Source organism: Centruroides vittatus, unplaced genomic scaffold, assembly GCF_030686945.1.
Source record: "Centruroides vittatus isolate TY-2023 unplaced genomic scaffold, ASM3068694v2 scaffold_1444, whole genome shotgun sequence".
Classification (NCBI taxonomy): Eukaryota; Metazoa; Arthropoda; class Arachnida; order Scorpiones; family Buthidae; genus Centruroides; species Centruroides vittatus.
In genome coordinates, this window is record NW_027122679.1 from 2,353,436 (window position 1) to 2,366,973 (window position 13,538).

At 29.7% G+C, this 13,538-nt stretch overlaps 1 protein-coding gene across 1 annotated transcript in view; it reads left to right on the forward strand.

Moving 5' to 3' along the window:
* Positions 1–10,543, forward strand: part of LOC136987096 (acyl-CoA-binding domain-containing protein 5-like) — a 53,341-nt gene extending 42,798 nt beyond the window's left edge. Inside the window, exons 7-9 of the mRNA XM_067284760.1 lie at positions 1,446–1,609; positions 2,778–2,977; positions 7,461–10,543. Coding sequence (XP_067140861.1) covers positions 1,446–1,609; positions 2,778–2,948 — 335 coding nt within the window. The 3' untranslated portion in view covers positions 2,949–2,977; positions 7,461–10,543. The remainder of the gene's footprint in view (positions 1–1,445; positions 1,610–2,777; positions 2,978–7,460) is intronic.
* Positions 10,544–13,538: the final 2,995 nt, after the last annotated feature.

The window sequence follows — 13,538 nt, forward strand, 5'->3', positions numbered from 1 at the left end:
TTACTTTGAAATTGTCTGTGAAATTTATGTTGCACAATGATGACCAATTCCAACTTTGCAACTGCAGAACATAAAATGCTTTCTCTGGTGTAGAGTTGCTATTTTTGTTTACAGCACTTCCTAGAGGTGGTAGACAATAAGACGTCTAACCATCTGAGTTTTGTCTCCTGTCTGCATTCACTCTGTTGATTGGTGAATGTTGCATACTTTTTGGATAATAATTAACGTAGCTACAGTAATTTAAAATGGTAATATTCTTTTTGGATGGCCCTGTATATGATGTCATAATTAAAAAAACATTCTTCATTCATTTAAGGAGAGCATTTGGATATCTAAGAATATCTAATTTGCATTTCACTGAAAAGATTTCTAATAAAAATACATTTCAAAGTACTAAAAATAGGTTTCGAATGTCTTATGAATACAAAAAAAGAGCATGATTAGATATACAAATTTCATAAAGGACAGAAATCTGATTAAAAAAAAAAAACACGTTAACAAGATATGAAAATATCTGAGACCAGTGGTTTAATAAAGAAATAATTTTGAGCTATAGGGATTAACATTGGATGAAATTACATCATCTGTAGACATTTCTGCTGGTTATATTCATTCCAATATTCGTACACTCTGATTGTCAGTAGAGAGAGAGGGTTGGAAACGAAGGGCATCTGATCACTTTTTGTCATAGGACTGCACACGAAGCATATATCGGCATTTTTATGTAGGCACGGGAATAGTAATGCCGAAGTAGAGAAGGATGGCGTATAGTACATTTCGATATTCACAAAGATCTCAGAATGAGTAAGATATCTGCCAAATGTGTGCTAAAGTAGCTCTCCTAATAATAAAAAGAAATCATGTGATAGTTTATATGAAGATGGCTGAATCCAGTGCTCAGTTGAATGATTTACTTTTTTTTAATTCTGTAACGATAAAGCACACATTCTTCTATAAAACCAATAGAATTATGCTGCTTTATTGCTATTAATATTGCTATAAATAAAGAAAAGGAAATAGCATTTGAGATTTTCTGCATAGTTCAGGAATAATCCTACAAATTATGCCGCTAAGATCTACGTAAAGTGACCGAGAAAACGTTAAGGAAGACCTTTCAGTCTTTCTTAACATTAAAATATCTTTACAGAATGATTTATTTTTAGCTATCAAATCAAAACAATGAATCATTTTGTAATGAAAAAATTTTTAAAGAAAAAAATATTGAGGTTATCTTGCATCTTGCATATTTTCCTGATCTCTCGTCGGTTGATTTCGACATTTTGATGATGAAATATTTATTTTTATGATTTATATTTATATTTTGCTATCCGGGGAAATAAATTTGGAGATCTTAGAACTTGAATGTGCATTAAAATGTATATTAAAGAAATGTTAAATATAATATAATCAATTTTTAAATTAACAGTAAAATAAAATTTTTGCAGCTAGTAAATATCAAAGTAGGATTGCCTTTCTTGAGAATGTAGAAGTTAACGAACAATTATCCTTGGCTTTAAAAAAATTACAAAACACAGTAGATGATGTGAAAAAACGCTTAAACTCTCTTGAACTTCAAGTAAATAAAATTCCTCATTCAAAGGAAATGCAGGTAAATAGAAGTACTTTTTTATATTTTTTTTCATAAAAAGTTTAGTAAACTTATGAATTTAACTGAAATCTTTCATAGTTAGTGAAAGAGTTAAATTAAATTCACATTTCAAAAGCTTATACGAATGCACTGTTATCATAAACCACAGTATTACTACTGAAACCTTTTAAAAATGCAGTATAATTTTAATTTTTAAATGTTTTTGGTCACCGTAAACGACCTTCAGGATAGAAAGAAACAAATTTGTTTCTTTCTATCCTATCTTAAGGTGATCCTTGAAAATTAAAATTATACTGCATTTTTAAAGGTTTGAGTAGTAATACTGCAGTTCATATGAATATTTGATTTGTTTAAAAAATAAGGTATCATTATTCATTGAACAGGAAACTTTATTTCCAAATTATGCGTATGATCACGTATTAGAAAGGTGCCACTAATGTGTCGCGAAGTCTTTACCTGTATTTATGTATCTGTTCCATCATGATGATAAGGCAAGTATCTTGTTGTAGAAGAAGGGTTATGTTTATGAAGCCATCTTTTTCATCTTATCATCCATCTGGAACTGCTAACTGTCATAACACATACTAAACCTTTCAATTCTAGCAGAGACATTTTAATTTGATACAAACATTTTTGGCCTTTTTTATAGGCTTTTTTCAGATTAAAACATCAAGAAGAGAATAATATGTATATTTGAAAATGGTAACAAAAGTGCATGTAGTTTGTATATTCATTAAAAAATTAATATAAATTGGTATATCAACTGTTATGCGGATAACAGAGAATAAAAGTTATTAAAAACAACACCTTAATATTTTTTGTTATTTTTATTTTTATTACTACTATTATATGTAGCGCATGTGCAATTTGTTAGTTTCTAATACGCGACGGCGTTTTTACATTGGAATTGATTTGAATTCTAAATATTTGTATTGCTCGTATTCTATTTTTCGGCATTCTTTTTGTTCTCGAGTTCGTTTAACTGACGATGGCTGTTTAAAATAGTCGAAAACGTTATTATTAAATAATTTATTGCTGGAAATATTAAGGTGTTGTTTTTAATAGTTTATTTTTCCAGTAGGTTGTTTGTTTAGACAATAAAAGCATTCATTTTGATATATCAGTTTTAGTTTTATATTTATTTACCATTTCTTTTATTTATTTTTAGACGACAAAGTTTGCAATGATTTCTTTCAATAGTTTCTCACCCATGGCAAAGATACTTATCATCCTGTGGCCATTTATAGTGCACTGGTCGATGAACACCGTGCATAAGCGACGCAGATTTATCATAACAAATCTATTGATATTATTTCAATATTTTTTTGGACTTATGTAAATTAATTGTCAATAGCTATATTATATCAAGTAAGTGTCAATACAGTTAAATTCTTTAGAAATTGAAATTTATTATTACTAAAAGAATAATAATATCTGTACATAAGCAATGATCCAGCCCTGTTTATTACTATTAAACCAAATATGCGACTGCCGGATTTATCAGGCTACATTTAATTAATTAACTATATCATTTGTGTAAAGATGCGCAGTTAGACTTCCACCCTGTTTCAATATTAATAATTAGAAATTAAATTTAAATAAATAATTTAGAATAATCTGGAAGAAAAGATCAATCTAGAATGGGGGCCTTAAACCTGCATCTTGTGTATATATGCATTACTAGTTACACTATCTGTATCTCTTCTTGATCTTTGCATCCAGATCTATGTTAATTAATTCCATATACACATATCGGTTAATCATCTTGCCAACTGGAAACATTCATGGTCCTCTGTGGCATTCGGCCAATTTCAACTTTACAGGATCTATCAGGACATTTTGCAGGTACTTTTAAAAGCAACAAATGAATTCTATGCAGTATGGGTTCTATTAGTTTCGAGTTTTCAGCTATACAATGAAAGATTGATCTATAGGAAATGGATAACGGATAATAATGAAATAATGATGATCTATAATGATCTATAGGAAATGGATAACGGATAATAATGAAATAATGATGATCTATAATGATCTATAGGAAATGGATAGTGGATAATAATGAAACGATAATGCGGAGTATGTATGTAAGCATCATTAAGGGTTCTTTTATTGGAGACTCTCCGACTAAGCCATTAGTTATTTATAATACTATTATAATAATTAAAACAAAGTAAGCGGTCAAAATATTCTATACATTTTATTGGGTAAGGTAATCCAAATCGATTTCTTGCTACTATGGGATGATATATATATGGTAGGCTACTGAGTTTATACAGAAGAAAATAAATCTATTGAATTCTTTTAATGACTATTTAAAAGGAATGGGGCCGTCATTGATCAGACTGGCAAGCAGTAGTCATATATGGATTGCATAAAATAAAGTGATTCTAGTGCTGACGCAGAAGATATAGACCTACACAAACGCCACAAAATTTCACGTCTGATTGACAAGGATTTTACTATTTTTTTGAATGTGTTCCCGGAAAGTTAATTTGTCATCATCAAAGACAATTGTAAATTGTTATAAATTCAGCTTTACATGTAATCTGTGGTTTTAACTGCCTATCTTTTAGATAAATTATATTAATTGATTAAATTAGTAGCCCAAATGTAGTCTTATAAATTTGGCAAATAAATAGTTTGTTTAATAATTTTATAATGTATTAACAATTTACATTAGTTTTGCCTTAATTTTGTCAGATACTCTTCACTTTACTTATCCCAAGTGCGATATGAGATTACTGCACACCTGTTTCCTGTAGGGGACAGTCAATTTGGGTAGTTGTTTTATGGCCAGATTTCCTTTCTGATACCAGCCTTTCTTTTTTATCGAGTTGTGGAAACAGCCACAGCTGTCGTGCTCTGAGTGGGTTTACATCATCATATCTGGTCTTCCCTAATATCTTTCATTGAAGTTCTAGGTAGGCATCATGCTATTCAACTTTGGTGATCTAATGGGAACCAGTGTGTTTAGCAAGAGAATAGTCATTACATAGTTTTGCTAGATAATAAAATTTGAATTTTAGACTCTAAATATCTAAATTTTTAACTGAGAACTTTGATGTTTTGTGAGCATTTTCTAAATTTTTTTAAAAAATTCTATAATTAGATTTTCCAGTTCTTTAATCTATGGAGACTGTTAATTAAGTCATAATAACAGAATTTTTATTGTACAAATCATTTATGCATGAATGTAATCTCCTTTCTTATTTAAAACTTTTTGCCATATCAATTGGAAGTTACATTATGCCATCTGCAGAATCATTTTTCTAGACATGTTTCTGCAATTGCTCAAAAACACAAATAATCTTAGTTCTAAATACTAAAATTTACACCTTCCTCTCACTTTCCGGCATTCACTGGTTAAAAAGGCTTGTTTTCGGCTACCTTCTGTTGCCTGCATCATGTTAAACAGAATTCTATATTGAACGTCTCTAGCAGGTTCGAAGTTCGAATAACACCGTTTCTTTGGAGAATGTAACGAGTTCTGTTTCACATACTGTATAGTGTTTTCTGAAATTGCAAGTCGCCCTTCTCGATGCCTATCAACAAGGCTTCCAGTTGTCTCAAGTTTCTTCTCAAGATTTGAAATTGTAGACTTCATAGGTGGTACCCGAACAGAAAATTTTTTTTTTAAACTCTTTCTTTCTGATACTTCTTGAAAGAGCCAGAATTCCAATAACTTCAAATGATAAAACACATATTCAGCAATCATGAATACTATCATAGTCAATGTTAGCCATCTGGGCATACAAGCCAAACAATGTAGATATGGATGCAAATGTCAGAACATATGATATTTTGTATTCAAATTTCAGCTTGAAATGTTTTCCCTTTCAGAATTATATCTTTTTTTGGGTAAAGTCTCATTTGACTCATGGTGTAAAAGGACCAGCAATAGGATCAACTAAAACAGGGCTTCTTAAACTATGGGTCGTGACCCCATTTGAGGTCGCTTAGCGAAATCTTGGGGTCACGAGATTTTAATGCAAGATATTGAAAATAATTTGTGAGAGTTTGAAAATGGCATGCTTTGTGTCGTAGGTTTTGTGAGTTGCACTTTGCGTCACTTCTAGTGCAGCGAGACAACGATTCAGCAACACTGATTGTAGTGTGAACTAGTGTAGTGTTGTTGCTTTTCAGTGTATTCAGTTGTCTCTGTTTCATTGTAACACAAGAGTGAACTGTGGTAGTACACCATTATTGTTTTTGCAAATTTGTATATATCTAAATAAACAATTACTAACCCGTTATAGATAAAGATCAACCAATGCCGAATTATCGGGCTAGCAAATGGCTATAATAATAATAATAATTTAAGATAAATTATTTAAATTATTTAATTAAAATTCTAATTATTAAATTTAGTAAGAGATGGTGCCTAACGCCTAACTCTAGTACCAAATTATCTTAAATTATTAATATTATTATAGCCATTTGCTAGCCCGATAATTCGGCATTGGTTGATCTTTTGTATATATCTTCAATATATATGTATATTTTCATTGTATTTCATATGTATATTGCAAAATATTTATATATCTTTATTTTATATCTTTTGGGGGGGGGTCGCGACAAAAATCACAATCATAAATGGGGTCGTGAATGCAAAATGTTTAAGAAGCCCTGAACTAGAAGACTAGAATAACAAAATCCTCTTAAAGGTCAAAAGATGGTGGTGATGATGATGGTGACATAAATGAATCATTTTAAATTTTATATTATTTTGTGTGATATTGTTTGTAAATGATCATTTGTTTCATTATGTTTATGGCAACAATTGCAAGTTCAGCTTGTTCAGTAGTTTAGAAGATGAATATAAATTTATACATTGCACTTTTAAATAACATATTATGAAATTATAATAGCAAATTCAATTTTTTTTTATAAAGTCTGTTCAGCCAAATCATACTCCTTATAATTTACAAGCATATAAACAAAATTATTTTGTTTATATTTATTAAGAAGCAAAAGTATTTCAATGTTAAAAAGCTACATATTTACAAACTCAACCAACAATCGCCTGAATGATCGGGCTAGTATTTGGCTAATTAAATGATTAATATAAAGCAATTTGTCACTAGAGGGAGGTGTTAGGTGCCACTTCTTGATTAAATTAATAATTTTAATTTTAATAATTTTATTAAATAATTTAGAACCTTCTGGAATAAAAGAACTGACCCGGGGCAGGGCTTTGAACCTGCAACCTCTGCTTGCCGTAGGTGCACTTGTCACCCAGACTCCAAGCAAGTCTTTGCTTTCGGTAAGGTTATATCCAAATTTAAATACTTCTGGAAGCGAAGATTTGCTCTGGGTCCAGGTGGTACAACTGGCAAGCACATTGCACTGCAAGCAGAGGTTGCAGGTTCAATCCTAGCCCCAGGTCAGTTCTTTTATTCCAGAAGGTTCTAAATTATTTAATAAAATTATTAAAATCAAAATTATTAATTTAATCAAGAGATGGCACCTAACACCTCCTTCTAGTGACAAATTGCTTTATATTAACTATTTAATTAGCCAAATACTAGTCCGATCATTCAGGCGATTGTTGGTTGTGTTTATATATACTCATTGGGCTGTAGGATGCTTATTATATCTACATATTTACTTTTTTTGTATTGATTTTTTTTTATAAACAATGCAATTTTTTTAGATTAATAAATAAATATAAATATAAAGTTCTGAAAGGAATTTAATTTTCATTTTCCATGAGCATTATCCTCTGATATGACGTAGTAAGTTGAGCAATTATGTTGCGTTAGTGCCGGAAAGTCTTTTTAAATATATTTAAAAAGAATATATTTATTGAGAATAAAAACCAGAATTTTTAATTTTATTTTTATCATTTCAGATGCGTGACAGTTGACTTAAGATTTCAGTTCCAAAACAAATGATTAGATAGTAACCAATGGAGATGCAGAAATTGAGAGCAAAGCTTTTTGATACATTTAACTTGATTCTAATGATAACGAAAAGGAAAAATCATTCCATTCTTCATATAAAGATTGCTTTTTTAAATATCCTTTAACTCGAATGTTCAGATTTTTTATTTCTTTTGAAATGTAAATATAAAAATTGTTTAATTTATATAAAAACATTTTATATAATAATTTATATGAGAAATATAACAGCCTCAAATTTGAAACGAAATTTTTGTCCGTCGACATCCTCAAATCTTAGTGCCGACAACTACGTTTAAATGTTTGACATCAAATATGTTTTTCTTATTTATGCTGTTTTTATAGAATCCGTATCAAATAAATAAATGTATTGTAGAGAAAAATTTAAAATCTAAATTAGGAAATTCGAATTTTCGAATTCTGTTTGATGTAAACTTCAATAATATGCAGAATGGTCATTGTGATATAAAAAACATTAATTTAAAGTATTCAACAGCTTTAATAGAACTTTAGTAAATATATATATATATATATATATTTTTTTATACATATTATAATTTCAAATAATTATGCATATTGTTTATCTCAATAACAAAAATCAAGTCATTTTTAGAATATTGTCTTGAACATTAACCCCATCAATGTCTTAGTGGATAAAATGCTGGTAGTCGGTTGCACGTTTGCATCTCAACGATGGGTTGACCACATGAAGTTTTTAAGGTTTTCTTCACAAATCTAACACCTAATAGAGTCAGTCTCCTGTAGAAAGTCTTCTTGGGAGGCATTCCTCCTTGCAAGATTTCCGGGTGTTGGATTGCCTTCTGCCATAAATCTATCCATTCTGAAATAACTGCTTTTTTTATTTGACATAATTGCAAGCATCATGCAAAAACACTGAAAATTTGTGCACGGCGTGTAGTGTCAAATAATAGAAATTTTCATGCCCAGGAAGTCGAGATAATTTGGATAGCAGATTTCTCAACAATGTGTGGTCCATGGATCCAGGCAAATATATTGACAGCAAACTATGCAAATTAGGTAAATGGCATATTAAAATTTATTAAACAGGTCTACCGGAATGTGAAGTTTGAGAAACACTATGTTAATGCATGTCATTGGGATATTTTGTACTTAAAGACACGTAGTTCTTCCAGTTATTCAAAAATTGTATTAAGTTTTTCTTTTACAGTTTAAATGAAGATGCACTGTTGATAATAAGAATATTAAAACTATTACAGTGAAATGTTGACTTAATGTGTGGGGGTGTTTATAATAGAAATGTAAGAATGCGCAAGTGCTATTCATCAATTTTTACTATTTATTTTTTGATGCTATACTTAAAGACAAAGTTTGTAAGCAGTTCTTTAAACTTTGCAAACTATATCAAATGAGTTAATTTTAATTTTTACATCAAAATATAAATATATTGAAGCTAAAAAATTATAGCTTCAATTACTTAAAACGTTATAAATGACAATAATGAATAAAATTTTCATTAAGTCCGATCTTGCTTGAGATACATGACCCTCTCTATCTCCCACCTCCAAAATTTAATAGCATCAATTCCCTTATATACAAGTTACCATAACAAATTTTGTTTCTTAATCTTTACCCCATCTTGAGATATTAAATGAAATGTGCGCACACGTGCGCATGTCCAGAATTCCCCTCTTTTTGACTATTTTGGATTTGGAGTTCTCTAAACATCGTCGATATTTGCAAAAACCCGGACAGTCAAATTTCCCATGCTATATTATAACAGCCAGCAGTGGCATGCCGTCCTTGGAAGTGGCGGAAGCACTGCTTTCCTTGTATTTTCTAAAATATAAATATATATTGCGCAATTATTTTCATATTTGAATATACTTTAAATTAATTAAAATTTATATTTTATTATAACCGCATTATGTATCTTATTACAAATTTCTATACTACATGTGAAAAAGTTGATAAGATTGCTATTGTATATTCGAATATAAATTTATGTATGTATATTCTCAATGGAAGTGCCGTATTGTCAAATACGGGATAGCTTCCACGGTGAAAATATTTGAATGGTGTAAAGCAGCCAGATTATAGGCCTTTGTGCATGCGCTTTACGGAGCACCAACCTCACATGGTTTAGCCGGTGGAAGCTACGCACCAAAATATCGTATAATGCTTCCAATGATTCTATCCAGGACTAGTTCTGGGCTGTTAGCCACCTGCCTGCTAGATATTTGGCCACCCTCACCCCATTATGTGAATGGCAAGTAGATTTATAACTTAACCCAACCAATAGGAATTTACTGGTATGTTTATGATAGTTCTGTATAGTTGACAGGAGTTTTAAAAAAATCCATTAAAATATTTGATATATTTATTCTGCTTTTATTCTGTTCTCCCATCTTGTACTTACAGATTTCAATGTTAAACTAGTGATATTACGATTTAGTACGTCTCATCTGTAAGGGGACGCAGAAAAAACGTGTACAATTCTTGTACAATGTTAAAAAATTAACTGTTACTTTGGCAGCATCATTTACGACCAAATTTAATTAATGAGACGCACAAGGTACCAAAAAAGCTCCAGAATTTATATTCGTTAAATTTATGATTTATGTATCCGTTGTCATAAAAATTTGTCTTTCCACTTCCTTCCCAAGACTACAAATACTCAGGTACAAAGTAACGGTTTCAACTTATTTCTACTTAAGAAGTAATTAAATAATTAAGAGATTAGGGAATTGGGGACATAAATAAAATCCTGCCGAAAGAGTCAGAATTTTACTTAACCCCGTCCTGTCCTTTAGTTATACTAGTGATGCGACCAGTATCGGCACCCTTGGGATTTGGCAGCCTGCATGCATACACGCATCGCACTACTATTATTTTCAAATAACATTAGTGTGTGGAATAAGAATGGCTTTGATGATTTAAATAATTTGAGTAAAGCTGGAAAAAGACAAATGTCACACGGATTCTTTCGTAAAATCGAAGCAATTTGGAAATCAAAGCAGAATAGAATTTAACATTAGTAAACAATATAAAATAAATATTGAAAATTATAACAAGATATTTACAGCTAATACACTCAAACTTGTTTTTGTGCGATTTTTTATTTGTGCGATTTGTTTTGTGTGATTTTTTGGCATTTAGAGGGCATAGGGAATCTATTGAATCTAATAACAGAGGTAATTATATTGAACTTGTTTATTTATTAAGTACGTCGGATAATCTATTAAAAATACATTTAGAGAAGTCTACAGTTTTTATCAGCTTATCGAACAAACGAATGTTGGCCACCCCGCCCTAGACCATCACCGAAGTGCAATTAACTGATTGTTCCTGGAAGTTGGCTTCTTACAGAAACACAACTCCCCTATCATCAAATGTCACGGCACGCCACTGACAGTCAGGAAAGTGAAATAGTAAATTTCTATAAATGGCAGTTGTTGTTTTATACTGTGATATGTTCTTGTTCTTAAAACAGCTTTGAATTGCTTTTAAATCAGATTTTATTTTTAAAACTTGAATATATATGACAATCATTTATCTTGTACTTTTATATAAAAACTTAATATATATTGAAAAGGTCCATATTGTTAAATATGTAAATTTATTATTATATTTTATATGTATAAATTTATACACAGAAACAGAATATGTAATTGTAGCATAAATGTTGACATTGCTATTTACTTACTTTATAGAAATAACAATAAAATATGAACAGAGAAATTGGCAATGGGTCTTCAAGACAAAATAATGTCTTAATTTTTATGCTTTAACTTGAAGGAGTATTATCATGATACATAATTTATATATGAAAACATTCGTATTTTTGTTTTTGCATTGACTTTGTGCGCGATCAATGTGAATTAATTTACAGAATAGTTCCAGCTTTACTAATAATTTTATAATTTATTGTTTGGAATATATAATCAAAAAATATGTATGCACGAAAAAATGCTTTCAAATACAGAAGACTCTCGGTTAACTGGCACCAATGGGCATTGGTAAATGCTAGATAAATATAGTTTCTGATTGCTTGAGAATTACTATTAAAAATGGGCCTATTTTTTAATGCTAAAACTTTGTATTGACTTGATATTAATATTGAAATACAGTAATTAAAAGCAAATGAAGACAAACTTAACACAACACAGTTTTATTATATCAATAAAAGTAGCTTTACGAATGAGGTATGCGATTTTTAGTTAAGTGGCAGTCAATAAAATGGAAGTGGCAAATGATGTGCGTGAAGTGTGGACTTGTTTACAGTGTGGAGTGCCAAGTTTAAACTTGCATTTCTTCAAGATATAGATTTTATTTAAAGTACTATTTCTTTAAACTTTTTGCCGATTGCTCGAGTTCTGTTTAACGGAGAGTCTACCGTATATAATTATTGCATCTTTACACAAAAGAAAGCAGTAATTAGAGAAGCATTAATTATAACAAAACGTGTTTGATTAACCAATATTCTATTATATATTTTTGTAATAATTTACCGAAAGTAGTTTGATATATTGTTTATTATATTGAATACTGTTATATTATTATCGTAAATAAAAACAAAATATTTTTTGGTGATTATTGTATTTTTTTGAATGCATGTGTCTACTATTTTACACTTATCTGAAGTGCTTTTGGATTTGTATTGTCACAACAGATGCAATTTTGAATATGTTCTCTTTTTCATACATGTTTATAGCAATATGTCTATATTATGTTCGAAAATGCAACAATATTCAAAAAGCATTCCAATTCTAAATCTAAAAACAAGTAAAAATACACTGAATGAGGTGTAAACAGGTTTTTATTTTTGCTAACGCTTTCAACGAACTCATACTCATCATCTTCAGGTGAACCAAATTTTGAAATAGCACACAATATTCTAACATAAACGGAACAAACATCATTTAAATCAAAATTAAAAGTCGTTACGTGCGCGATCAAAGCTCGATTACACAAGACGTCGAAATGTCGGAAAAAATTGACTGATAATTATCGTTTTTATAAATTTGAGAAAGTTGTTATTAAACTTTGTTATTAAGTTTAAGTATAATAAAAAAAAAAACAGAGGTTAATCATACTTTTTTATCAATAAAATTTTACGTTTTATTATACGACGATATCATTGTTACGATGATATTATCGTTAAAAAATTGATAAATATAATATTGCTATAAAGACAAATCTGCAAATAACGACGATCGATAAAGTAAAATTATCAGACATTGCAAAATAAACCTTTAAGACCAGCAAAAATGATTTCATTCGAACGTGATTAAACGGTCATCTAAAATTATCAGTAGATAACACGGTAAACAGCAAATATTTTTTAATCAAGTAAGCAAATAATCCAAGAAATTTATATAATACAAATGATAAATTGATAATAGTAATAATAATAATATTTTTTTTATGATTAGATAGCGGATGCTAATGCATGTGATATTTATTAACGATAAAGATTATTAATTATTGTTTTTTGATGATAAATTGTTCATGTGTACAAATATATTTGGAAATTTAACCAGTTGTTTCCTTTCATAACAAAGTTTCATTGTCAAGGAATAATACCACAATCAGTAAATTTTATTCATAACGTAAAAGATCAAAACAAATTATTTATTATTATTATTATTATCGTCATCATCAAACGTTTTGTATTGGTTATGAGAGGATTTTCATAATTTAATAAATTATACAATAAAATGTGTTATAACTTTTTATCTTGAGGTCTACTTCGTTCGTTAGGTAATAAGTCAAAATTGCAATGTTTTGTGCCATTTAAAACAGTTAAGAATGACATTTTCAGTTTTTTCTAATGTAGAGTATTTCATGAATAAGTCGAGAGCAACCCACAGCCTTTGGGCCACATGCAATCCCTGGGGCTTTGACAACATAATTTTATTTTCCTGTTTTTCTGCCTCGTGCCATTATGCGACCCTAATTAAACTGGTATTTGTGATGACAAATGTTCAAACTAAACTTGACCAGTAAAAAGATTTTATGATTTTATTTATTTTTATTTACAAAAGTAC